This window comes from Schistocerca nitens, chromosome 1 (genome assembly GCF_023898315.1).
Source record: "Schistocerca nitens isolate TAMUIC-IGC-003100 chromosome 1, iqSchNite1.1, whole genome shotgun sequence".
Classification (NCBI taxonomy): Eukaryota; Metazoa; Arthropoda; class Insecta; order Orthoptera; family Acrididae; genus Schistocerca; species Schistocerca nitens.
The window spans coordinates 394,853,149-394,879,344 of record NC_064614.1 but is presented as its reverse complement, the minus strand read 5'-3'; the positions used below and the strand labels follow the sequence as shown (position 1 = coordinate 394,879,344).

General features: G+C 39.9%; 1 protein-coding gene across 1 annotated transcript in view; it reads left to right on the top strand.

Moving 5' to 3' along the window:
* LOC126249437 (nucleosome-remodeling factor subunit NURF301) overlaps nucleotides 1-26,196 on the top strand; it is a 320,790-nt gene that overhangs the window by 280,607 nt on the left and 13,987 nt on the right. The window contains exons 33-36 of the mRNA XM_049951093.1: nucleotides 6,312-6,585; nucleotides 7,401-7,605; nucleotides 18,456-18,760; nucleotides 20,405-20,572. Of these exons, the coding sequence (XP_049807050.1) occupies nucleotides 6,312-6,585; nucleotides 7,401-7,605; nucleotides 18,456-18,760; nucleotides 20,405-20,572 (952 nt within the window). The remainder of the gene's footprint in view (nucleotides 1-6,311; nucleotides 6,586-7,400; nucleotides 7,606-18,455; nucleotides 18,761-20,404; nucleotides 20,573-26,196) is intronic.

Genomic DNA, 26,196 nt, shown 5'->3' with positions numbered 1-26,196 from the left:
GCCCATTGGTGATCTATGTTCTTGGCCAGTTTGTAAATATTCCTTAATCTGTGTTTGCACGATATAGGGCTGATCTGTCCATCACTCTGGGGATTATGTATGGCAGAATGGCTGCACCCAACATTTCTTCATCTGACTTGTCATTTTGCTGGGTGTTAGGACACTGTTTCTTTAACTGACAGAGGACCCATTATCCTTCGCTTTGAATGCATTCTGAGAAACAGTCAGTACTTTGCCAATTAAGTAAGAAGTGTGACAAAACCTAACACCTTGCAAAGTGACATACCAGAAGAAGAAATGCCAGGTAAGGACTTTCTGCCTTACCTCCGCTGGGTGATGGAGAGAATTGGCTGGATATTAATCAAACTCGTCATAAAAACTATATATAAAACAACTAAGAAGATGAGAGTGTGTCTCAGATCAGCAAGGGACAAAAGAGATATGCTCACAATGTCAGGGGTGTGCCACATACCACATACACGTGGAAAATTATTGAACAGGCCATCCATGAATACCAGGATCATGGAACATTAACGGTATTGCATGTTGGGACAGGTGAAAAATTGGCCACACTGCATGAGACCAACCATGCAATAAAATTTGCTAACAGGAAGGTTCTTGCTGTGGAGAAGAGTTAACCAACCTCAATTGTTCAGAGAGTCCATTGAAATTCAGAAACATTAAATAGTATTAACAGGGGGGGGGGGGGGGAGTTAAATTGATGCTGTATTCTCATACTGGAGTGAATAACTGTTGCAGTAACAAGGACAGAACCCCAGGAATAATGAGCAGGGAAAGTCCCTCAGACTTTGGCACAACAAATATATGTCATCTCCAGATGCAGTCTCCACTCCTGTCCACTACCTGCAATATAGGATGAACCTTTGATGATGTCAGCCATCTGTACTGATGAAACATCAGAAAAAGTGTTTAATAGATGTTGGCCCAAGATCCTGAGACAAAAGCCTACAGACAGTACATCACTTAATCAATGAGCACATTTTGAAGTTACTCACACTTTGTCTACAATTTCATTGGGTTAGATCAGCCTCTGACATCTGCCCTGTTGTTCGTCATTGACATCTTCCACCTTTGTATTTTTTAGACACTCAGAAATATATGTTCTAGTCATGTTTCCCTATGTTTGTAAGCCCCCTTACTTGAATTGTTCGCTGCAGTGCAGAATTTGAAGGCATAATGCTGCCTAATGATTCATTTTGTCGTATTCTTGACACAAGCACATTATCATTAAACACACTTTCATTTTGTGTGAAATCTGTGCATTTCAAAGGCTTGGAGGCCACAGGTAGGTCTTGGGTAGCTCATGTGACCAACCACATCTAATCCTGTCGTTAGAAACTGCCTTCTACCTCTTCCCATTGGCTGTTAAAAATGGCCTTTGAGACATACTAAGCATTTTGAGGGAAGAAGACCTCAAATTGATTTGATTCACTGAAAGGGACGAAGCTTTCAAAACCTTGATGACATTGGAACATACGATAAAAACTCGTGCTCCTTAATGTAAAATGCCCCTCGCTCAGGTTTTAAACAAGAAATTTGAAGTGTGTGTGTATCTGTATCAACCTGTATTAGCTTATCGTGGAATTTTTTGTTGGTGCAATGTAAATTGTTAAATGCAGAATTGAAAAGTATAAAATATTTTCAGTGTTTGTGACACATCAGATTTGAGTAGAAAAAGAAGCTTTTATCAACAGTTACTTTTCATTGATTGCTTGACTTCCTGGTTGACTGACTGACTTTTCATATCAAATACACCTCTCCTTTCTGTACAAGGCATTACCTCAAATTTCTACCAGATTCCTGTAAGACAAGAGATTACTACAATTTTCTGCCAAGAAGACTTGTTGTGCCTGGTAAATTACTGTATTTGTTGCAGAGTACCTCAAATGAGGCAGTTTATACAAACTGTGTCAGAGCACAGAGTGGAACACTAATCACCACAAAAACACTGAAATTTATGTCACTATGCAATTGAGAAACTCAACCTTTCAAGTAGGCATAAAATTAAGTTTGACGTAGTAATTTTGCCCTGTGCATTCTATTTAATCAAAGGGCCATTAAAATCAGAATGTGCAGCACCAATTGCAATTGGTACTGTTATTACACTATTAGCTCCATCTTCAAGTAGGTTCTTAATGCTGGTGGCTACATAGACATACATAGAATTATTTATGTTCTGAGGGAAGTTCCCTCCACTGCAGATATTGATGTAATCATCATAGCCTGTATTATTATTTCTGTATTACAATTGCATACACATAGACGTGACAGGCAGTTGATTCTGGTGATACATCAAAAGTACAAGTTTTTTTCTCAACATTTGACACCATAAGAAGGCTGAGAATGTGTTGTACAAGAATTTTGTCTTGCAAAAGTTTGTTCACAAATCTTTTTCTCACTTAAATGATGCACACCTTGTAGCTGTATACACTGTAGGCTGTCCGGATTGATAACGAGTTGTTTGCCTAGACCATGCAAATTTGCATTTGTATCATTGTTTCCCCCCATCTCTTTACTGACTTTGATATGCTGATACTATGAAATGCATCCATTTCTGTGTGTTATGTAACAAGCCAGAATATTTCCTTTTTATGTATTACATGCTATGCAGAGTCACATTCAGTAATTCTGCATATAACCCATATGTCATATTGGTTTATTTGTTTATTTACATGTCAAGTCCCATAGGACGAAATTTAGGAGCAACACTCCAAGGTCACGGAACGTGTCAGTACATGAAGTTACAATATAAAAGTAATAACAGATAAAAATAAATGTTTATGAACCCAAAAAAAGTCAGTCCATAAGTTTAAGTAAACGCAATCAACAATACAGTAAGAATCAGCTTAATTTTTCAAGAACTCCTCAACAGAATAGAAGGAGTGACCCATGAGGAAACTCTTCAGTTTTGATTTGAAAGTGTGTGGATTACTGCTAAGATTTTTGAATTCGAGGGGTAGCTTATTGAAAATGGATGCAGCAGTATACTGCACACCTTTTGGCACAAGAGTTAAAGAAGTCCGATCCAATTTCTGCCGAGTATTAACCAAGTGAAAACTGCTTATTCTTGGGAATGAGCTAATATTGTTAACAAGAAATGACAGTAAGGAATATATATATTAAGAGGCCAATGTCAAAATACCCAGACTTGTGAACAGGGGTCGACAAGAGGTTCGTGAACATTTATTGCCCGAATAGCCCATTTCTGAGCCAAAAATACACTTTTAGAAAGGGAAGAGTTACCCAAAAATATAATACCAAATGACTTAAGCAAATGATTACTCACTTCTGATACTGCTCAAATAGTAAAAATGGCAGTATTAAGTCTTTGAACAAGATCCTGAACGTGGGCTTTCCACGACAGCTTTCTGTCTATCTGAACACCTAGAAATTTTAACTGTTCAGTTTCACTAATCATATGCCCGTTCTATGAAATTAAAATGTCAGGTTTTGTTGAATTGTGTGTTAGAAACTGTAAAAATTGAGTCTTACTGTGATTTAGCGTTAGTTTATTTTCTACAAGCCATGAACTTAGGTCATGTACTGCACTATTTGAAACCGAGCCAATGTTGCACACAACATCCTTTACTACCAAGTTAGTGTCATCAGCAAACAGAAATATTTTAGAGTTACCCGTAATACTAGAGGGCATATCATTTATTTAAGTAAGGAACACCCCAACACTGATCCCTGGGGTGCCCCCCCCCCCCCCCACTCACCCCCCCCCCCCCCACCCCCCAACACACTTGAGAGTACCCCACTCAGACCCCACATCACAGCCGTTATCAACATTGTGAATAATGACCTTTTGCTGCCTGTTGCTAAAGTAAGAGGTGAACCAATTGTGAGTTACTCCCCATATTCCGTAATGGTCCAACTTCGGGGGCAATATTTTGTGATCAATACAATCAAATGCCTTAGTTAAATAAAAAAATATGACAAGCGTTCGAAACCTTTATCCCATCCAGTACCTCACAGAGAAAAGAGAATATATCATATTCAGTTGTCAAATGATTTCTAAAGCCGAACTGTATATTTGATAGCAAATCGTGTGATATAAAATGATCAGTTATCCTTACATACCCAGCCTTTTCAATAACTTTTGCAATCACTGATGGCATAGAAATAGGTCTAAATTTATGTACATTATCCCTTTCTCCCTTTTTATAAAGCAGCTTTATTACTGAGTACTTTAATTGCTCAGGAAACTGAACATTCCTAAAGGAAAAATTACAGATATGGCTAAATACAGGGCTAACATGTGTAGCACAGTACTTTAATATTCTGTCAGACACTCCATCATAACCATGAGAGTCCTTAGTCTCCAGTGATTTAATTATTGACTCAATCTCCCCCTTATCTGTATCACAGAGGAGTATTTCAGACATCAATCACGGAAAGGCGTTTGGCAAGAAAGTTACACGATTTCCTGCAGAAACTAGATTTTTATTTAATTCACCAGCAGTGCTCAGAAAATGATTGTTAAATACTGTACATATATCTGATTTATCAGTAACAGAAACATTTTTACTGTGAACTGACTTTATATTGTCGACCTTGTTCTGCTGACCAGACACTTCCTTCACAACTGACTATATGGTTTTAATTTTATCCTGTGAATTAGCTATTCTATTTTCATACCAAAAACTCTTTGCCTTCCGAATAGCATTTTTAAGCAACTAACAATACTGTTTGTAATGGACTACTGTAACTTGATTGTAACTACTTCTAACATTTTGATATAATTTGCACTTTATTCTACAAGATATCCTTAACCCACTTGTAAGGCACCCAGGCTGCGCATTACTGCTAGTACCCCATTTAGAACATTCTAATGGAAAGCAACTCTCAAAGAGCATGAGAAATGTGTTAAGGAAAGCATTGTACTTACCATCTATGTTATCGGCACTGTAAACATCCTGCCACTCTTGATCCTTGACAAGGTTTAAAAAACTCTCTATTGCTGATTGATTAACTTTCCTACATAGTTTGTAATTAAATATAACATTGATTTGAGTACAAAAGCCGTTTAGTGCTAAAATTTGTGCATCATTGTCTGAAAGGCCATTCACGCTTTTACTAACCGAATGCCCATCTAGCAGTGAAGAATGAATAAAAATATTCTCTGTGGCTGTGCTTCCCTTGCACCCTAGTTGGAAACAACACAGTCTGCATCAGATCATATGAATTTAGGAGACCTACCAACATCCTTTTTCTTGCACCATCATATACAAAATTAATATTTAAGTCACCACATATAAGTTAATATTGAAGTCACCACATATAAGTAATTTCTGGTACTACCTACAAAGTGAATCAAGAACCCTCTCTAGCTTGAGCAGAAATGCTCTGAAGTTGGAGTCAGGGGACCTATAAACAAGAACAATCAGAAGTTTAGTTTCACTAAATTCAACTGCCCCTGCACATCATTCAAATATCTGCTCAGTGCAGTGTCATGATATGTCTATGGACTCAAATGGAATATTGTTTCTTACGTACGTAGCCACTCCCTTACTCCACAAGGAACTCCTTGAGAAACAGCCAGCTAATCTGTATCCTGGTAAAGGAAGCCTCTGAATTGTCAAATTATTTAAGTGGTGCTCTGATATACCAATAATTTCAGTCAACATCTATCAGCAGTCCGCTAACTTTATCTCTAATACCTCTTATATTTTAATGAAATATGCTAATTCCTTCTCTACTTGGAAAAAATACATCTTCGGAAGGTGATCCCTTAGCTATAGGGACTTCCTTTAAGCGAGCATACCTTTCAGCTGACTTCAGTCTTAAAAAGGGTGCAGCTCTTAACACCAACTATCGATATTCTCATTACTCTTCAGTTTGATTCCATGCAAAGCTTTGCGATCTTAATTTTTCAAGCTGGCATACTCTCCTGCATAGGCTACACATACTACTCAACATTTACAAATTGAAATTATGAATTCAAAATTTTCAAATTTCTTTCTTTTTCCATACATACTGTCTTCCCTTTGTTTCACTTGCCCTTTTTTATGTGGTCTCCTTTTTGCACGTTTTATTTTCTTTTTAATTCATTCCCTATTTCAAAAAACTTTGTATATATGTATAAATTGTGTGTGTTTTTTGGTATGTTGCTGTTTTTCATAAACATTGAAAAAAAGAGAACCTTCTTTTTATTAATTCTTTTCCATTCATTATGAATGATGGTATTATAATTTATAATCTGTTGGAAACTGAAATTATTTCTGTCGTTCCATTTTATACTGTATTCTTCTTCCATTTTTTAATGATAAATACCTTTAATTTTTTAGCAATAAAAACTGCACTGAAACAAGAAAACCTGAATCCGGACATAGAAGAGAAACTCTTGCAACTGCAGCGGTACCAGGAACGTCAAATGAAACATGACAAACCAACTGATACACCACCTGTGAATGTGATAAATAGTTCTGTAGCAAACAGAGTAAATTCAAAGAAAAGACCATTACCTTCTGTTGGGACAGTGTCAGCTGTTGAGGCTTCAGATGCCAAAGAAGAATGGGAGTCTCCCAAAAGGAAAGTGCCAAAGCTTGATAAGGAGTCCAAGTAAGCCTCAGTTCTTACTACAGGTTTTGAAATGAATGAAAGAGTTCAGTAATTGTAACATAAGACTCTTTGTCTAAAACAACATACACAAACTTATTCAGCAGATTCCAATAGAGTTTCCAGATAATAATGTTCGCTTTTGACGATATAGTGTTTGACTGACAGAGAATGCTAGAGGAAGTTAGCTAGTTTCAACAAAAATCCTTATTTTGCGCTTTTACTGTAGGGTTTATCTGTGGTACTATCTTAGAGCACTGACTTTTCAAACAAGCACTGGAGGCTTCTGCCTGACAACCAGACATCTAAATAATGAATGATGTGCCTGTTACATCTACAATAACATAATTAAAAGATAGTGGTTTTTCGGAGTACCAGCCTGTTCTTGTAGTATGTGCAAATTGTCGAATTTATTGAAACAAATTAATGTTTTCTGTTATGCTATTTATAAGCTTGTTCCATTTTCTTTCACTGTGTTCATGTATTAAAATCTGGTGCTTGTTACACTCATGAATTGAAATAGCAATGCCCCTCATCCATCAATCTGCCCCCTCCTACTGTTCCATCAAGAAAGATCATATTCCTACACATCATTATTTTCTGTTGAAGAACAGTAGTTCGGTTTTGAGTATAATTCATTATGAGTACTGTTTAATAATATGTCTCAGAGAACAGTATCTTTATTAGAAACTTTGTAATAAATGACTTTATTGTGCTTTGTTATTTAATTTACCTAATAGCTCATTAAAATTGTGAAAAGTTATTATCCTTTAGGTTTCTCTTTTTTTTTTAATTGAGTGGTCTATCTCCACCTTTAGATCGCCAACAGAAGAACGTGAAGAGAAACCAGTGGCGGTATCACGATCACGTACAGGAAAGTGGCGTGAATCTCAAGAAGAGAGGAGGCGACAGCAAGTTTTAACAAAGCTCCAAGTTTTGCTCTTTAGACACAAAGAGCTGCTTAAAAAGGATATGATAAAGAAGCGTGCCTTGTTAGAGAAGGAACTTCAAATAGAAATACAGGTAATATCATATTCATAGAATGGTTAAATAAAAATACTTTTGTTGCCTTATACGAGGTGCATTTAAGTTCTAAGGCCTCCGATTTTTTTTCTAATTAACTACTCACCCGAAATCGATGAAACTGGCGTTACTTCTCGATGTAATCGCCCTCCAGACGAACACATTTTTCACAACGCTGACGCCATGATTCTGAGTCTGTTTTGACCACTGGAAAATCGCTGAGGCAATAGCAGCACGGCTGGTGAATGTGCGGCCACAGAGAGTGTCTTTCATTGTTGGAAAAAGCCAAAAGTCACTAGGAGCCAGGTCAGGTGAGTAGGGAGCATGAGGAATCACTTCAAAGTTGTTATCAGGAAGAAACTTTTGCATAACGTTAGCTCGATGTGCGGGTGCGTTGTCTTGGTGAAACAGCACACTCGCAGCCCTTCCCGGACTTTTTGTTGGAGTGCAGGAAGGAATTTGTTCTTCAAAACATTTTCGTAGGATGCACCTGTTACTGTAGTGCCCTTTGGAACGCAATGGGTAAGGATTACACCCTCGCTGTCCCAGAACATGGACACCATCATTTTTTCAGTACTGGCGGTTACCCGAAATTTTTTTGGTGGCGGTGAATCTGTGTGCTTCCATTGAGCTGACTGGCGCTTTGTTTCTCGATTGAAAACTGGCATCAAATTCTCATCCATTGTCACAACCGGCGAAAAGAAAGTACCATTCATGCTGTCGTTGCGCGTCAACATTGCTTGGCAACATGCCACACAGGCAGCCATGTGGTCATCCGTCAGCATTCGTGGCACCCACCTGGATGACACTTTTCGCATTTTCAGGTCGTCATGCAGAATTGTGTGCACAGAAATGCCAACTCTGGAGGCGATCTGTTCAACAGTCGTTTGGCGATCCCCCAAAACAATTCTCTCCACTTTCTCGATCATGTCGTCAGACCGGCTTGTGCGAGCCTGAGGTTGTTTCGGTTTGTTGTCAGACAGTGTTCTGCCTTCGTTAAACTGTCGCACCCACGAACACACTTTCGACACATCCATAACTCCATCACCACATGTTCCTTCAACTGTCGATGAATTTCAATTGGTTTAACACCACGCAAATTCAGAAAACGAATGATTGCATGCTGTTCAAGTAAGGAAAACGTCACCATTTTAAGTATTTAAAACAGTTCTCATTCTCGCCGCTGGCAGTAAAATTCCATCTGCCGTACGGTGCTGCCATCTCTGGGACGTATTGACAATGAACGCGGCCTCATTTTAAAACAATGCACATGTTTCTATCTCTTTCCAGTCCGGAGAAAAAAAATCGGAGGCCTTAGAACTTGAATGCACCTCGTACATGTGAAGAGTGTTGTTTGGTGGTGAGCAGTTGTTAGGGGATTATACCTCAGTTTTATAGGATGTATCTTCTTTTCTAGATGTTTTGTTCATACTCTTCTCTGGCACAACTACCGTATTTACTCGAATCTAAGCCGCACTCGATTCTAAGCCGCAACTGAAAAATGAGACTCGAAATCAAGGAAAAAAAAAAAAAATCCCAAATTGAGACTCGAAATTCAAGGGGAGAGAAAAGTTTTAGGCCGCACCTCCAAATTGAAACAAAGTTGGTCCATTGTAATATGAGATACAATTTAGGTCGAATGAATGACGATACAGCTACAGTAGTTTGGTTCGAGTCGTAAGCTTAGCAGTTAAGCTTTACCAGGTAGCCATTGCTATGTGACAGGCGCTCCGTCCGTATTTATACGGGTACCCTTCCTTTTCCATGTGCTTCGTCTTGTTTGATTTGATTGCTTAATTTTGTTTGATCTGATAAGTGCTGTTCTCTTTGTTATAGGTGTTTACGTCACTCTAAGCTGAAGATGCATTACAGTACTGTGTCATGCATTGTTTGTCACATTCTGATAACGAGTGTTTACGGCCTGTCGCTGCTCGCGGCATGGCTTGCTTTTGTGCGCGCTACCGCCGCTTAAAAAAAAAAAAAAGAAGAATTGTCTCATTAGCGAAACAATGGCAAGAGACTGCTATTTGTTGTTACTTACACTGCTGGTTTCTTTGATAATGATCAACAAGAACCTAATAATAGACTGCGTAATGATAGATGTTCTGAATGAGAGTTTAGCAAAAAATTTTCTCTGTTTGAAAATCTTTGCAGACGCCTCTTTAGTACATTACATTCAGCACAGAAATTAGTCATCTTAGATTTAAAAATCTAGTCAATTGCCGTGCTTCATTTCTCACTGTATCACTATTACACATAAGAATAATACGAATATAAACATGACATGACATGACATGATATGTATATTCTTCCGCGTTTGCTGTTGTGTCACTCTAGTTTCGTAGTTTATTAGGCAGACAGAATTTAAATGAGATAGCAGCAAACACAAAAGAATACATGGCAAAATGTTTATATTCGTATTATTCTTATGGTGAAGAGAATACTGCATATGATTCACAATTCATAAAAGTTCCTATTAGCAACCATCTCTTCTCACAGTTGTTGTTGTTGTGGTCTTCAGTCCTGAGACTGGTTTGATGCAGCTCTCCATGCTACTCTATCCTGTGCAAGCTTCTTCATCTCCCAGTACCTACTGCAACCTACATCCTTCTGAATCTGCTTAGTGTATTGATCTCTTGGTCTCCCTCTACGATTTTTACCCTCCACGCTGCCCTCCAATGCTAAATTTGTGATCCCTTGATGCCTCAAAACATGTCCTACCAACCGATCCCTTCTTCTAGTCAAGTTGTGCCACAAACTTCTCTTCTCCCCAATCCTATTCAATACCTCCTCATTAGTTACGTGATCTACCCACCTTATCTTCAGCAGTCTTCTGTAGCACCACATTTCGAAAGCTTCTATTCTCTTCTTGTCCAAACTGGTTATCGTCCATGTTTCACTTCCATACATGGCTACACTCCATACAAATACTTTCAGAAAAGACTTCCTCACACTTAAATCTATACTCGATGTTAACAAATTTCTCTTCTTCAGAAACAATTTCCTTGCCATTGCCAGTCTACATTTGATATCCTCTCTACTTCGACCATCATCAGTTATTTTACTCCCTAAATAGCAAAACTCCTTTACTACTTTAAGTGTCTCATTTCCTAATCTAATCCCCTCAGCATCACCCGATTTAATTTGACTACATTCCATTATCCTCGTTTTGCTTTTGTTGATGTTCATCTTATATACTCCTTTCAAGACACTGTCCATTCCGTTCAACTGCTCTTCCAAGTCCTTTGCTGTCTCTGACAGAATTACAATGTCATCGGCGAACCTCAAAGTTTTTACTTCTTCTCCATGAATTTTAATACCTACTCCGAATTTTTCTTTTGTTTCCTTTACTGCTTGCTCAATATACAGATTGAATAACATCGGGGAGAGGCTACAACCCTGTCGCACTCCTTTCCCAACCACTGCTTCCCTTTCATGCCCCTCGACTCTTATAACTGCCATCTGGTTTCTGTACAAATTGTAAATAGCCTTTCGCTCCCTGTATTTTACCCCTGCCACCTTCAGAATTTGAAAGAGAGTATTCCAGTTAACGTTGTCAAAAGCTTTCTCTAAGTCTACAAATGCTAGAAACATAGGTTTGCCTTTTCTTAATCCTTCTTCTAAGATAAGTCGTAAGGTTAGTATTGCCTCACGTGTTCCAACCTTTCTACGGAATCCAAACTGATCTTCCCCGAGGTCCGCTTCTACCAGTTTCTCCATTCGTCTGAAAGAATTCGCGTTAGTATTTTGCAGCTGTGACTTATTAAACTGATAGTTTGGTAATTTTCACATCTGTCAACACCTGCTTTCTTTGGGATTGGAATTATTATATTCTTCTTGAAGTCTGTGGGTATTTCGCCTGTCTCATACATCTTGCTCACCAGATGGTAGAGTTTTGTCATGACTGGCTCTCCCAAGGCCATCAGTAGTTCTAATGGAATGTTGTCTACTCCCGGGGCCTTGTTTCGATTCAGGTCTTTCAGTGCTCTGTCAAACTCTTCACGCTGTATCTTATCTCCCATTTCATCTTCATCTACATCCTCTTCCATTTCCATAATATTGTCCTCAAGTACATCGCCCTTGTATAAACCCTCTATATACTCCTTCCACCTTTCTGCCTTCCCTTCTTTGCTTAGAACTGGGTTGCCATCTGAGCTCTTGATATTCATACAAGTGGTTCTCTTCTCTCCAAAGGTCTCTTTAATTTTCCTGTAGGCAGTATGTATCTTACCCCTAGTGAGACAAGCCTCTACATCCTTACATTTGTTTCTCTAGCCATCCCTGCTTAGCCATTTTGCACTTCCTGTCGATCTCATTTTTGAGACATTTGTATTCCTTTTTGCCTGCTTCATTTACTGCATTTTTATATTTTCTCCTTTCATCAATTAAATTCAATATTTCTTCTGTTACCCAAGGATTTCTACTAGCCCTCGTCTTTTTACCTACTTGATCCTCTGCTGCCTTTACTACTTCATCCCTCAAAGCTACCCATTCTTCTTCTACTGTATTTCTTTCCCCCATTCCTGTCAATTGTTCCCTTATGCTCTCCCTGAAACTCTGTGCAACCTCTGGTTCTTTCAGTTTATCCAGGTCCCACCTCCTTAAATTCCCACCTTTTTGCAGTTTCTTCAGTTTTAATCTACAGGTCATAACCAATAGATTGTGGTCAGAATCCACATCTGCCCCTGGAAATGTCTTAAAATTTAAAACCTGGTTCCTAAATCTCTGTCTTACCATTATATAATCTATCTGATACCTTTTAGTATCTCCAGGATTCTTGCATGTATACAACCTTCTATCATGATTCTTAAACCAAGTGTTAGCTATGATTAAGTTATGCTCTGTGCAAAATTCTACAAGGCGGCTTCCTCTTTCATTTCTTCCCCCCAATCCATATTCACCTACTATGTTTCCTTCTCTCCCTTTTCCTACTGACGAATTCCAGTCACCCATGACTATTAAATTTTCGTCTCCCTTCACTACCTGAATAATTTCTTTTATCTCGTCATACATTTCATCAATTTCTTCATCATCTGCAGAGCTAGTTGGCATATAAACTTGTACTACTGTAGTAGGCATGGGCTTTGTGTCTATCTTGGCCACAATAATGCGTTCACTATGCTGTTTGTAGTAGCTAACCCGCACTCCTATTTTTTTATTCATTATTAAACCTACTCTTGCATTACCCCTATTTGATTTTGTATTTATAACCCTGTAATCACCTGACCAAAAGTCTTGTTCCTCCTGCCACCGAACTTCACTAATTCCCACTATATCTAACTTTAACGTATCCATTTCCCTTTTTAAATTTTCTAACCTACCTGCCCGATTAAGGGACCTGACATTCCACACTCCGATCCGTAGAATGCCAGTTTTCTTTCTCCTGATAACGACGTCCTCTTGGGTAGTCCCCGCCCGGAGATCCGAATGGGGGACTATTTTACCTCCGGAATATTTTACCCAAGAGGATGCCACCATCATTTAATCATACAGTAAAGCTGCATGTCCTCGGGGAAAAATTACGGCTGTAGTTTCCCCTTGCTTTCAGCCGTTCGCAGTACCAGCACAGCAAGGCCGTTTTGGTTAATGTTGCTAGGCCAGATCAGTCAATCATCCAGACTGTTGCCCCTGCAACTACTGAAAAGGCTGCTGCCCCTCTTCAGGAACCACATGTTTATCTGACCTCTCAACAGATACCCCTCCGTTGTGGTTGCACCTACGGTACGGCCACCTGTATCGCTGAAGCTCGCAAGCCACCCCACCAACGGCAAGGTCCATGGTTCATGGGGGAATCTCACAGATAGGAAAAAATTCAGAACGTAGAGTTGGCTATATTGACAAACATCACTAACAGTTTTGCCAGTTGGATTTTCGTAGTACATTGAAACGCTGCAAAATTCGAATATGAACGATACGGAATTTGTATTTACTTCGATGGATAATGTATGAAAATGCAGTGGTCGAAACTCGGGGCGGAGGAAAAAAAGCTCTCTCTCTCTCTCTCTCTCTCTCTCTCTCTCTCTCTCTCTCTCTCCCCCCCCCCCCCCTCTTCTTCTTCTTCTTCTTCTTCCTTTTTTTTTTTAATATACTGACGCAGAGGTTTTGGCGCCAGTATTATTTATCTTTGTGCTTGCAAAGCATGCCTGTGCAGCGCTACATATATTTGACGGCAGAAGTTAGTTGTTGCGGCACCTACCAACATTTTTCAGAACTTCCGCTTACTTTGCACTCGATTCTAAGCCGCAGGCGGTTTTTTGGATTACAAAAACCGGAAAAAAAATTGCGGCTTAGATTTGAGTAAATACGGTATGTGTATGTAGGAGCAGGGACAAGTCATACAGTTCATTTTGTGTCAAATTGTCCTATGTGTTTTGTAAATGAATTTGATTTTTTAGTCTCATGTTAGTGGAAGACAATGCCATATCACTGTAATAGCACCATAAAGCAGTTGGGGAAGGGTTATGGTGTAATGGGCACCATAAATCAGATGCACCCATGCAGTACTCTTTAGTAGCAGAATGCAATTAAAAAAATTGTCAAAAAAAAGCTGAGAGCAAAAAATAGCCTGAGATATATTGTCGGTGAATAGATCTCATTTGATATGTGAATGTGGCTTTTGACAGACATAAGCTAGGCACATATACATCACACTGTTGTACCCTAGAACTCATTACTGTCAATTGCCTACCTTATGTATAACCCTGACATATCTACCAGTGTGAGAATTGATCATAATTGCCCAGATGTTCATTAAATGGCATTCCCATATTTGTTGAAACCCACAGGAAAATTTCAAATTCATAAATAAAAATAACACTGGTTTTCATGCCAGACCATCAAGATGACCAGATGTGGTATACATAACTATCAGCACACAAGCTAGCATGCATAGAAAAATAATAATAAAGTGCATATAACTGTGAGTTTTAATTCTGTAGAGGGAAGAAGTGCTTGTATTTCATCTTAAGGTAAAATTTTCAGGTGCCACAAATATTTATTACACTTATCCACTGAGCCACCCAAGCAATTACAAAATCAGTATATTGTTTACAAAGATAATTTTTTCAGTTACAAGACTGCAATTGAAAATACATTGTCATTAATAGAAGAACAAAAAAGTCTTTAAAAGTGTAATTTTTATACCAAAAGCAAAATCTGTGTGATAAATGTAACAATATGTCAGTAAGCACAAAGTCTATGGCCACCACAATAGCACAAGTTTATACTCCTACTAGCTCCGCAGATGATGAAGAGATGGAAAGAATGTGAGATGAGATAAAAGAAATTATTCAGATCATTAAGAGTAATGGAAATTGGAATTCAACAGTGGGAAAAGAAGGAAGAATAGCTGGAGAATATGGACGGAGGTAAAAGAACATAAGTGGGGTAAAAGAAGGAAAGATGGAGCCTCTTGGTAGAATTTAGCAAAGAGCACAATTTAATCTTGGCTAATACTTGATTTAAGAAAACAAGACTTTAAACTGCAAAACATTTTCAGGAGCATATGTGGACTCTGACCATAAGTTTTTACTATGCACTTCAGATTAAAACTGTAGAAAGTTGAGAAATTAAGGAAATGTGGCATTTATAAGTTAAAAGAACTGTATGTTGTTGAGAATTTCAAAGGGTGCATTAGGCAACTAGAAATGGAGGAAAGTAACACAATAAAGACAAACATGTAGGTTTCACAGATTATATAGCAAAGGCATCAGTGGAACATCTAAGAGAACCAATAGAAATTGAAGGTTAACATGTGGGATATTTAATTTTGTTGACAAAGGGAGAAAATACAAAGGCACAGCAAATGAAGCAGAGCAAAAGGTAATATAGATGTCTAAAAATGAGATTGATAGGAAGTAAAAAACAGAAAAGTGGGACTGGCAAGAGGAGAAACTCATAGCTGTAGAGGCAAACATGACTATGAGAAAGATAGATGACAGCTGTAGGAAAATTAAAAGAACTTTAAAAAAAGAAAAAAAAATGAGAATCAGCTCTAAGAATGTCAAGAAATCTGCTGGCATGCCAGTACTAAGCAAAGGTGGAAGGACTATACAAAGGAAACTAACGTGAAGATAATGTCATGGAAAGGGGAAAGGAAGTAGTGGATGATGAGGTGGGAGATATGATACCACGAGAAGAATTTGTCAGAGAACCTAAATAAAAACATGGCAGCAGAAATAAATGATATTCCCTTAGAATTATTAAGATCCTTGGGAGAACATACTGTGGCAAAACTATCCTACTGAGTACACCAGATATGAGATAGACAAAAACCCTCAAACTCTAAAACTTCGAGAAGAAAGTAATAATTCCAGTTTCAAAGAACGTAGGTGCTGACAAGTGTAAACATTACAGAACCAACAGTTTTAAGCCATGGACTGCTGACACGACTTATTTACAGAAGAATGGAAAGATGGGTGGAAACATCTCGTGGAAGATCAAGTTAGGTTTCAGATAAATTTAGGAACATGTGAGGCAATACTGACTCTGCAACTTATCTTATAAGATGGATTGAATAAAGCAAACCTATATAGCATTTGTAGGTTTAGAGAAAGTTTTTATAATGTTGACTGCAATACAGTCTTTGAAATTGTGAGGGGGAAGGGTACTCAAAGCTCATGAAGTGCAAGGAGTGGTTGAAAAGGGAGTGAGACAGGGTTGTAGCTTATGCACAATATTATTCAATCTATACTTTGATCAAACTCTAAAGGAAATCAATGCAAAAGATTCAGTGGATAGATCAGATAACTAATAAAAAAGGTACTGAATCAAATTGGGGAGAAAAGAAACTTGCGGTACAACTTGAACAGAAAAAGGTATCCGTTGATAGGACACATTCTAAGACATCAAGGAATCATCAGTTTGATAATTTGATAATGGAGGAGTAAAAATTGTAGAAGGCTTGACAACAATAAACATCTTAAAATGGATTTACAGTGGAATTTCAATTTTACATTCTCCGATTTTACGTTTTTCGCAATTCTTCACCATAAATTTGTAGCCCCTGTGAAAATATGTAAGATCAATGCTAAAAATTGCCTGATTTTACAGTTCTTTGTAGTAAGGTGTACCTTGGTTTTAAATTCTTACTCGGTGCTGTGCTTGACTTCATCTTGTTTTTTCCCTATTGACATTTGCTATGTTTGAATGAGTTGTAAGTGGCACAAAAGAAAGATGGTTTACGCCACGGGTGGTTGTGGAGTTAAGGGAATGTTTTAGGCCATTGTGGAGAGGGCAGATGTGAGAGAGGAAATGTTGACATAATCCATGATTGGTGTTGCCCACACAATGTGGAACATTTAGCTTCACTGCACAATTATTATACAACTACTGTTGGGTTGCAGAGGTAATGGAAAAACAAGACAGCCAATGCAAAGTGTTCTGGATTGAGCCAATATGTGATGAAGGCGCCCAGCCACCCCCTTTTCTTGTGCCAGTTACAACTCAGTCTAATCTTTTTGCATTTGTTTCCAATGTACTGTATTCAGCAGCAATCTCAATTGTCAACCTTTCAAATTCAAGCACTGAGTCTCGAAGAATGTGCTCAGTCATAATTGAGCTTGTGATCTTTTATTGACTGGCAACTTCTTGAATCACCCAATAGCCAGCACAGCCACCGCATCACGCAAACACACGTAAATAAGCTAGCCTAATGGATATGTGGAGTGGGGTAGTGGCCCTTCAGTAACAGGAGTACAGGTAGGAGTGAAAGCTTTTTGTGAGGTGGTGAAAACTTACTTTTCCTGCAGATGATGTGTATGACAGAGATGTCACATGGAAATAGAAGAAGGATTTTGTGATAGCACATTTTAAAGACTTTTGTGTTCAAATCTGACGTGATACAGTTGCAGCAACAACATATACACTCATGTATTATATACTTTGCACTGCACAAACCACACACTAGATTGTAAAGATCATCAGCAGTGATAGTGGGCATGAAGCAAAACTGTAACACCTGAGCTTTCTATCAAATTTACATTTTTCCTAGTGTATAGCCAACTCCTAATAAGCTTGTAACGTCAATTAGGGAAGTAAACTCATTTTTCCACATCTGTGTTTCTCTCTTCAAGCCTAAAATAACACTTTAAAAGTGGTGAGCATATGAAGTGGGGCTCGTAGGAAAATCCTTAAACAGTAACATCAGTATGGGCGGAGTATGTCATTAAGCTGCTGTGATGTTTTTGGTTTAATTCAACATGTTCATCAAGTTGTGCTTTTTTTTTTTATGGATGAGCAAAAAGGATGAGCTCTCAAAAACACATGTTTTGAACATATAATTTGTTTTTGCAGCATGTCAGAAAACAGCTCGATTACCTTGTACCCAGATACCAGTTTCAATTTTTTTATGAGTTTTCACTTGCTGTTACACATCTTTAAGAAGTGATGAAATTCATTACCACAGGTTATTGTATAAATGTTTTAGTGTAAATTTAACTTCCTTCACTTACAGATTTTACACAAAGTATTGGAGAGGATTGCAATTTTTAATCATATATGCCAATTACATGTGTTTTTGCTCATCTTTTGGGATGTTTAAACATTTTCCTCGATCCTGCATTTTTTTAAGTCTGGAATTCATGAAAACATAAAATATGGGGTTTCACTATAATTTGAAGTGGTTATCCAGAGATGAAGAGGCTTGGACACAATAGACTACCATGGAGAGCTGCATCAAAGCAATATTTCGACTGGAGATAAGAACAATAAGCTTAATAACAAGTATCTCATAATTTAATGCAAAACCCAGTATTTCAAAATACATTTTTGAGTATACTGAATTGCAGTCTGTCATAGTCATACACAGGTGCAATGAGTAATTGTCCGCCCTGTTTTCTCCAACGTTTCAGAAGGACTTGTCAACAGAACTAGCTGCAAGAACTAAAGCAGAAAGAAATAAACAAGATGAAGTAAGAACTGGAAGTGGAAAGAGGAAATCTGCTCCTGTTGCAGTTACTACATTAAGTCCTCCAACTGCCTCAAAAAGCAGTCGCCCTAAAAAGCAACAACGTACTGGAGTGGGCCCTCCAGCTACAAATTCTACTTCTCCAAGTAGTAATAGTATTACAGGAGGTGGCAGTAGTGGAGGTAGTAGTGGAGGGCGTAAGAAAGAGAAGTTGTACTGCCTTTGCAGGACACCATATGATGAAACGAAGTAAGTAATATTGATTTGAGGAACAAATTCTATAATTGTTAAAATGCCATTTATATCTTATTATATTGAATGCTTTTTTTTGCTTGTCTGAAACAGCATGCTCTGCTCAGTAAAATATAGTTCACATAGGTAATTCACAAAATCCCACATCTTTCAATGTGGCTACATATTAATTAAGTGCAAAACTAATGTTTCATAGGAGAACTTAAAAAAAAAAAAATAATTGTACTTTGCAGCTGTCTTGTGGAAAATTCTTTGTTGATGTTTGCCATATTGATGATAGTATCGGAAACAAAATTTCTTTAGCATACATAGATATCTTCAAATATGTTCAAGTTCCTTGCTTGCACAAAACTTTTATTACATTTTTCATAAATGTAAAACGTATCCACACTCATGAAGGCAAACATGTTCATGATGCTTGAGACCCTATAAAGAAACATTTCAGTGTTCTGCTAAGCTTCTATCTGAACCAGTTGCCTTACTAGTCTGTGCTAACAAAAAATCCATTAACTGTTACAATTGTTATTTACAGAGCCTCATTAACATCCTGTACTTACCTAAAAGTTCCAATTTTATTTTTACAGTTACTAAAACAATTGTAAAAAGTGTCACTGCATTTAATGGATGCTTAGAAATAAACGTCATACTCCTAATAAGAGTTAAATATTTCCTTTTCTTCTTCTCTTCTAAAACCAGTTCTCAATTTGTTTATGGAAATTAACAGTTTTCAGATAGTCACTATGAGCTTACTACAAATTAAGTATCTGTAGTGTGATATTGGGTTTTCCTAGCATGGGAAGATTTTGAATATTTCTCGGGTATTCAGTATTCCTAATGATGTCTGAAGGTGGCAAAAAGTCAGCTTGCCAAAATATCGTGCCCTCTGAACAATAACATGCAAGTGAATACCTGAGAAATATTCAAAATAAGTATGTTGCCCCAACTGAGCCTTCTGTGTTAATGTTTTTGTTTTATCTCCTTTGAAAACTGAGTTGTAGTACCCTATGCTTGGAGGTATTTTTTTATGTGCCATGTCTGTTGTAATGAAATATTTTTCTATTTAAGTCCATCTTGTTCAGGGAGTGCTGCTCCATTTTCAAACTGAGTGAGGTGGTGCAGTTCTGAGACAGTGTACTTGCATCTGTGTGGATGATAGTTCAAAACCTTCGGACAATTTTGTAGTAGGAGCTACTAGAGCCTTGACAGAATTTTCTGATAAAAATTTGTAAGTTCTCTGAAGTAAAGAGGTTCTTAAGTATGACCTGCATCACATTCACATATAAAAATCATGTACTGCTGTGAGCCTGATTTGTAGGGCAGGAATACTCTAGACAGCTGAAGTAAATTGCACCAGGATATAATATGGAAAAAGAAATGAGAGAGCATCAAGATTAAGTAGAGAAACAAATATCATTTGTTAGTTTCCATTAATAGAAGAAGATCCAGGACTTGATATTTATAATAAGAGTCTCTGGTTTGCTTTCAGTGGTGTAAATATGTTCAATTTTACCATGTACTTTGTGTGTGAGTGTGTGTGTGTGTGTGTGTGTGTGTGTGTGTGTGTCAGAGAGGGGGGGGGGGGGGAGAAGAGGAGGGTGGGAGCAGATGAGTTGATCTTATTGTGTGCATAACTTTTTGCAGGTTTTATGTTGGCTGTGACTTGTGCAATAACTGGTTTCACGGAGAATGTGTTGGAATAACTGAAGAGATGAGTAAAACTTTAACAGAATTTGTTTGTACAGAATGTAGACATGCAAGAGACACACAGGAATTGTATTGCCTGTGTAAACAGCCTTATGATGAATCTCAGTAAGTACCCACTAAACAGTATGGAGTCTTTTTTTTTTTTTTGTTTTAGAAGACTGCATTGTTGAATCATTTGCAAATTTTGCATCAGGCACCATCCGATCGTTGTTGAAATATCAGTTGGGAAGTATTGTGGGGACAAAGAATGCTCTGCCTGGTGAAACCCATTTTACCTTTTGTGAAATGCCATTGTTTTAGTGTCTCTGATAAGAATAGAGATGTTCTTTTTGTCTGTTTTGTTGCAACAGACAAAGTAGTATTTGGAGAAACAGATACATCGTTTTACATCTCTCAAGCAATGGAGCAATTGTAAAGGGAACACAAAGATACATATTTTAATTTCTCTGCCCAATTTTCAAAAGGAGGTATGCAGGTTTCATACTTCAAAGTTGACTTTTTAAAGCCTGTTTTATAAACTTCAGACTTTGTTGGTTTTGTACTATAAAGGATCACAGTAAATCCACAATGCATGTGAATGGAAATCAGTTTTTCCTTTCTTTCCTTCAGTGATATGTATGACTTTTTCCTTTGCTGTGAATGCGTGGATCACGTATTTAGATTTGCAAACTAAGTTTTAGACTTAGAAAGAATTGTTGTTTCTGAATTACTGTTTTACTAGCTCTGCTCTTGATAATATTCCATATGGGTTTAATTTTACTGTCTGAATTGTTAGACTAAGATTGATGTACATACTCCAGTGTTTTATTACTGCTCTGCAGTTTCACTGGGAACATAGTTAAGGTCTTCCATTTAGATTTTAAGCATCCTAAAAACTATGGCTATTGTTCATTGTCAGCATATAATTTTCAAACAAATGAAGCTATCCTTAGAGCATTTTCCAAGTTGCTTAAAAAATTGGTGCCCATAAATGTAAGAATATTTTCCTGACACCAAAATATACTCGCTGATCAAAAGTATCCAGACCCGGCCTTGGAATGGCAACTCATTCTTCTTCAAGATCCAAAACTGGAGAAGATAATGATGTTGAATGCTAAAGCATGGAACAAAACTGATTTTGTAACTCATCCCAGAGCTGTTCCATTGGGTTGAGGTTGGAACTCTGGGCCAGGGGTTGAGGTTGGAACTCTGGGCCAGCCAGTCCATTTCAGGAATATTATTGTCCACAAACCATTGTCTCACAGATGTTGTTTTATGACAGAGTGCATATTCATACTGATTACAATCATCCTCTCCAAACTGTTCCTCTACTGTACACAGTACGCAATGCTATAAAATGTGTTCATATCCTTACACATTTAGTGTTTACATAAGTGCAACAAAGGAACCACCCCTAATCACCCTACCCCTGCGGGTCCGGGGTTTAGAATAGGCCCGAGGTATCCCTTCCTGTTGTAAGAGGTGACTAAAAGGAGTCTCACTCGTTTCGGTCCTTTAAGTCCAGGTTCTGTTGTATGGTTTAACCTGCCACTTCCAAATTCTACAGAAGTGCAGGTCATATGGGGAAGGACGCCTTACGTGGTGCAGGAGTTATTCACGCGCCCTTAGATTCGATCTTCTAAACCTCCTGTCATGGCTTTGCATATCTCAACCTGCAATTCAATTATTTGGGTGAGGACACTTTCCAGGGTATGTCATCTTCTTCCATTGTCTCCTGTCCTCTTTTGCCCCCATGACTATTGGATTTCTCTGCACCCAATATCCAGCATGGTAGCCAGTTTGTTGTGGTGGGGCTGTCATGTACCCATTTGGTGGTAGGGTAGCCCCATGACGACACAGGGATCACACTTCTGATGCCTGAGCTGTAAACTCCCCATGTATGTCTGTCTTCCTGTCGCATCAGGACTCCTGGAAATGGCCATCATGCCAGATGGCCTTAGCTGTGGCACCAGTGGGGAGAGCCCCTGATCAGTGTGTGTGGCATCAGGGTGGATGACCCGCAATGAAGCGGACTAAGTCATCTCTTGCTGGTGACCATACAGCGCCAGCAGCCTGATAGAAGGGCAGGATGGAGGACAATGCTGACAGATATGACCCCAAATCGTTTCCCTCCCTTGCTACACCATGGGAGAAACATAGGGCTACAGAAAGATGAGAGCCATATTCGCCTCGGTATTTTGTCTGTAGCAGAATGGACGGGCACTCCTTTCTGCCTGTGAAGCCTCAGTTGAGGATAAATTTGGGGAAGTGACAGTGCTGTCCAAGATGAGAAGCCGTGCAGTCTTGATTCAGATAGCACCCCCACCCCGATCCCAGGCGTTACTCGCTTGTGACTGGCTGAGTGAAATACCTGTTTCCATCACTCCCCATAAAAGCCAGGGGATTGTTTTCCATCGCAACCTCCTCTTGCAGTCTGACAATGAGCTCCGCACCAACAGCAGGGTGTTCATTTCAACCGGCACATTTACAGGGGACCCAAAGACAACAGGGTTGCTACCGGTGCCTTCTTCTTGGCCTTTGAGGGTGATTTGTTGCCTGAAAAGGTCAAGGTGATGTTTTACCACTGTGACATTAAACCATACATCCCTTCCCATATGCGGTGCTTTAAGTGTTGGAAATTCAGTCACATGTCTTCCTGCTCCACTTCCAACGCCACATGTTGAGACTGTGGACATTCACTACATCCAAATACTCCCTGTTTACCTCCTCCCACTTGTATCATCTGCAGAGAGCAGCACTCCCCCTGCTCTTCAGACTGCACAGTACTCCAAAAGGGGTGGAAAATGATGGAGTACAAGACCCTCGACCGGTTGACTTACCAAGAGGCTAAACATAAATTTGAACAATTACATCCCGTTCGTTTGACGTCCACATACGCCGCAGCTACATTACCGTATCCGTCGCATGTACCAGTCGTACCACACTCTGTGCCACAAACAGTGGGCCCTCTGGGCCTCCAGAATACATCTGCCCCTTTGGTGGTAGGGGGAAAGTCTCCTTCCATTGCTCCCAAAGTACCTGCTTCGGTAGCGAGGCCCCCCATATGCAGGGGACATTGGTCCCCACCCCCCAGCCAGAGAAGCAACGGCCTCCTCCGACTCCTCTCCTGCGGAACTGGTCCCTTGGGACCCTCTCTCCCAAGGTCCCCACTAATGCCACAGTGGACACTCGCCAGTGCCTAAAGAAGCCAAACGCTGCTGGACAAAGAGCTTCACTGTCTTCCTCCGTGCCTGAAGCTACTCCAGAGAAGTCCTTCCAGCAAGCCCCTAAAGAAAAGCGAGAGGGCAAGCAAACAAAGAAGTCTGTTAAGAAAAAGGACCCTCCGGTGGCCACAACACCACCACTCCCTACCAGTTCTGCACCTGCTGGTGAGGGAGATATCAGCATCCCCTGAGGACCTGGATCTGACTGATGCTTCATCCACAATCGGAATGGATACAAATACTCAATTAGTGGCAGCTGGTGACCCTGAGGCATAACCTGCCTCCTTGCATGCTTCATGCCTTCCCAGCCTCACGATAATGTCATCCTCCCGTGGAATTGCTGCGGTTTTTTCCACCACGTGGCTGAGGTACGGCAACTGTTAAGCTTTACACCTGCTTTCTGCATTGCCCTCCAGGAAACGTGGTTCCTGGCAATGCGGGCCCTTGCCCTTCGCGGTTATAGGGGATATTACAAGAACTGTAGTGTCTATAATAGAGTGTCTGGTGGAGTTTGTGCCTATGTCCTAAACTCAGTATGCAATGAACCTGTGCCCCTTCAAACCCTTCTTGAAGCTGTAGCTGTCAGGATAAGAACAAAACATGAAACAACTGTCTGCAATGTATATCGTCCTCCAGATGGTGCAATACTCCTGAACGCATTGGCTGCACTGATTCATCAACTCCCTAAACCTTTCCTACTTTTGGGAGATTTTAATGCCCATAACCTCTTGTGGGGTAGCACTGTGCTTACTGGCCGAGGTAGAGATGTTGAAACTTTCCTGTCTCAACTCTACCTCTACCTCTACCTCTGCCTCTTAAATACAAGTGCCCCCACACATTTCAGTGTGGCTCATGGCACTTATTCAGCCATTGATTTATCCCTCTGCAGCCCAGGACTTCTCCCATCTGTCCACTGGAGAGCCCACGATGACTTGTGTGGTAGTGACCACTTTCCCATCTTCCTGTCACTCCCCCAGCGCTATTCCCCTGGACGTCTACCAAGATGGGCTTTAAACAAGGCAGACTGGGACGCTTCCACCTCTGCTGTCACTGTTGAATCTCCCCCACATGGTACCATCAATGTGGTAGTTGAGCAACTCACTAGAAGGATCATTTCTGCGGTGGTAAACGGGATCCCTTGTTCTTTAAGGTGCCCCCGGCAAAAGTCAGTACCTTGGTGGTCGCCAGAAATTGCTGAGACCATTAAAGAGCGTCAGCGAGCTCTACAGTGACATGTGGCATCCTTCACTAGACCACATAATAGCTTTTAAATGGCTCCGTGCCCCTGTTCACCAGCTTATAAAAAGACATAAACAGGAGTGTTGGGAGAGGTACGTCTTGACCATTGGGTGCCATATGTCACCTTCCCAAGTCTGGACGAAGATCAGACATGTTTGTGGGTACCAGACCCCGACAGGTGTTACTGACATTAACATCCATGTCGTGTTTTCTACCAACGCAAACACAATTGCCGAGAACTTTACTGAGCACTATGCTTGAGCCTCCGTGTCAGAGAATTATCCCCCAGCATATCGCACCCTCAAACAGCGGATGGAAAGGAAAGCCCTCTCGTTCACTGAACGTCACAGTGAACCCTATAATGCTCCATTTACAGAGTGGGAGCTCGTCAGCATTCTTGCACGTTGCCCCGACACAGCTCCTGGGCCATATTGGATCCACAGTCAGATGATCAAACATCTCTCGTCCGACTACAAGCGACATCTCCTCGTCATCTTCAACCGGATCTGGTGCGATGGCGTCTTTCCATCGCAGTGGTGGGAGAGTAACTTCATTCCAGTGCTCAAACCTGGTAATAACCCGCTTGATGTGGATAGCTATCAGCCCATCAGCCTCACCAACGTTCTTTGTAAGCTGTTAGAACATATGGTAAGTTGGCGGTTTTGTTGGGTCCTGGAGTTATGTGGCCTACTGGCTCCAGGCCAGCGCGGTTTCCTCCAGGGTCACTCTACCATTGATAATCTAGTTTCCCTAGAGTCTGTCACCTGAACAGCCTATTCCGGATGCCGTTTTTTTTTATTTACGAAAAGCCTTGACTATGGGAGTCTGATTCATGGTTCGGCGGCACCCTCAGTGTTGCGTTTACTCAACCCAGTGCACCACTGTGACGTTCGACTGGGAACAGGAGCTTTTAGGACTAGTCCAGTGAAGGTTAGGCGTGCAAAACTGCTCGCCAGTTACGTTGCACACATTCGTAGTTCTCCTGATCATCAGAGTTACCATCTCCTTTTCCCATCCACGGCAGTTCATCTCTCGCATTGGAGGCCCAGGTCAGGGCTTACAATTGTAGTTTATGTACGATCCCTTCTATCTGAACTGGAGTCCTTGCCTTTACCACCTATCCTCGAGGTCCATTTGCATACACCTCCATGGTGTACACCTAGGCTGCGGCTTCACCTGGATCTTTCACATGGTCCTAAGGACTCAGTTAAACCCGCGGCTCTCCGCTGTCACTTCCTCTCGATTCCTGACATGTACCAGGACCATGAAGTGGTTTACACTGATGGC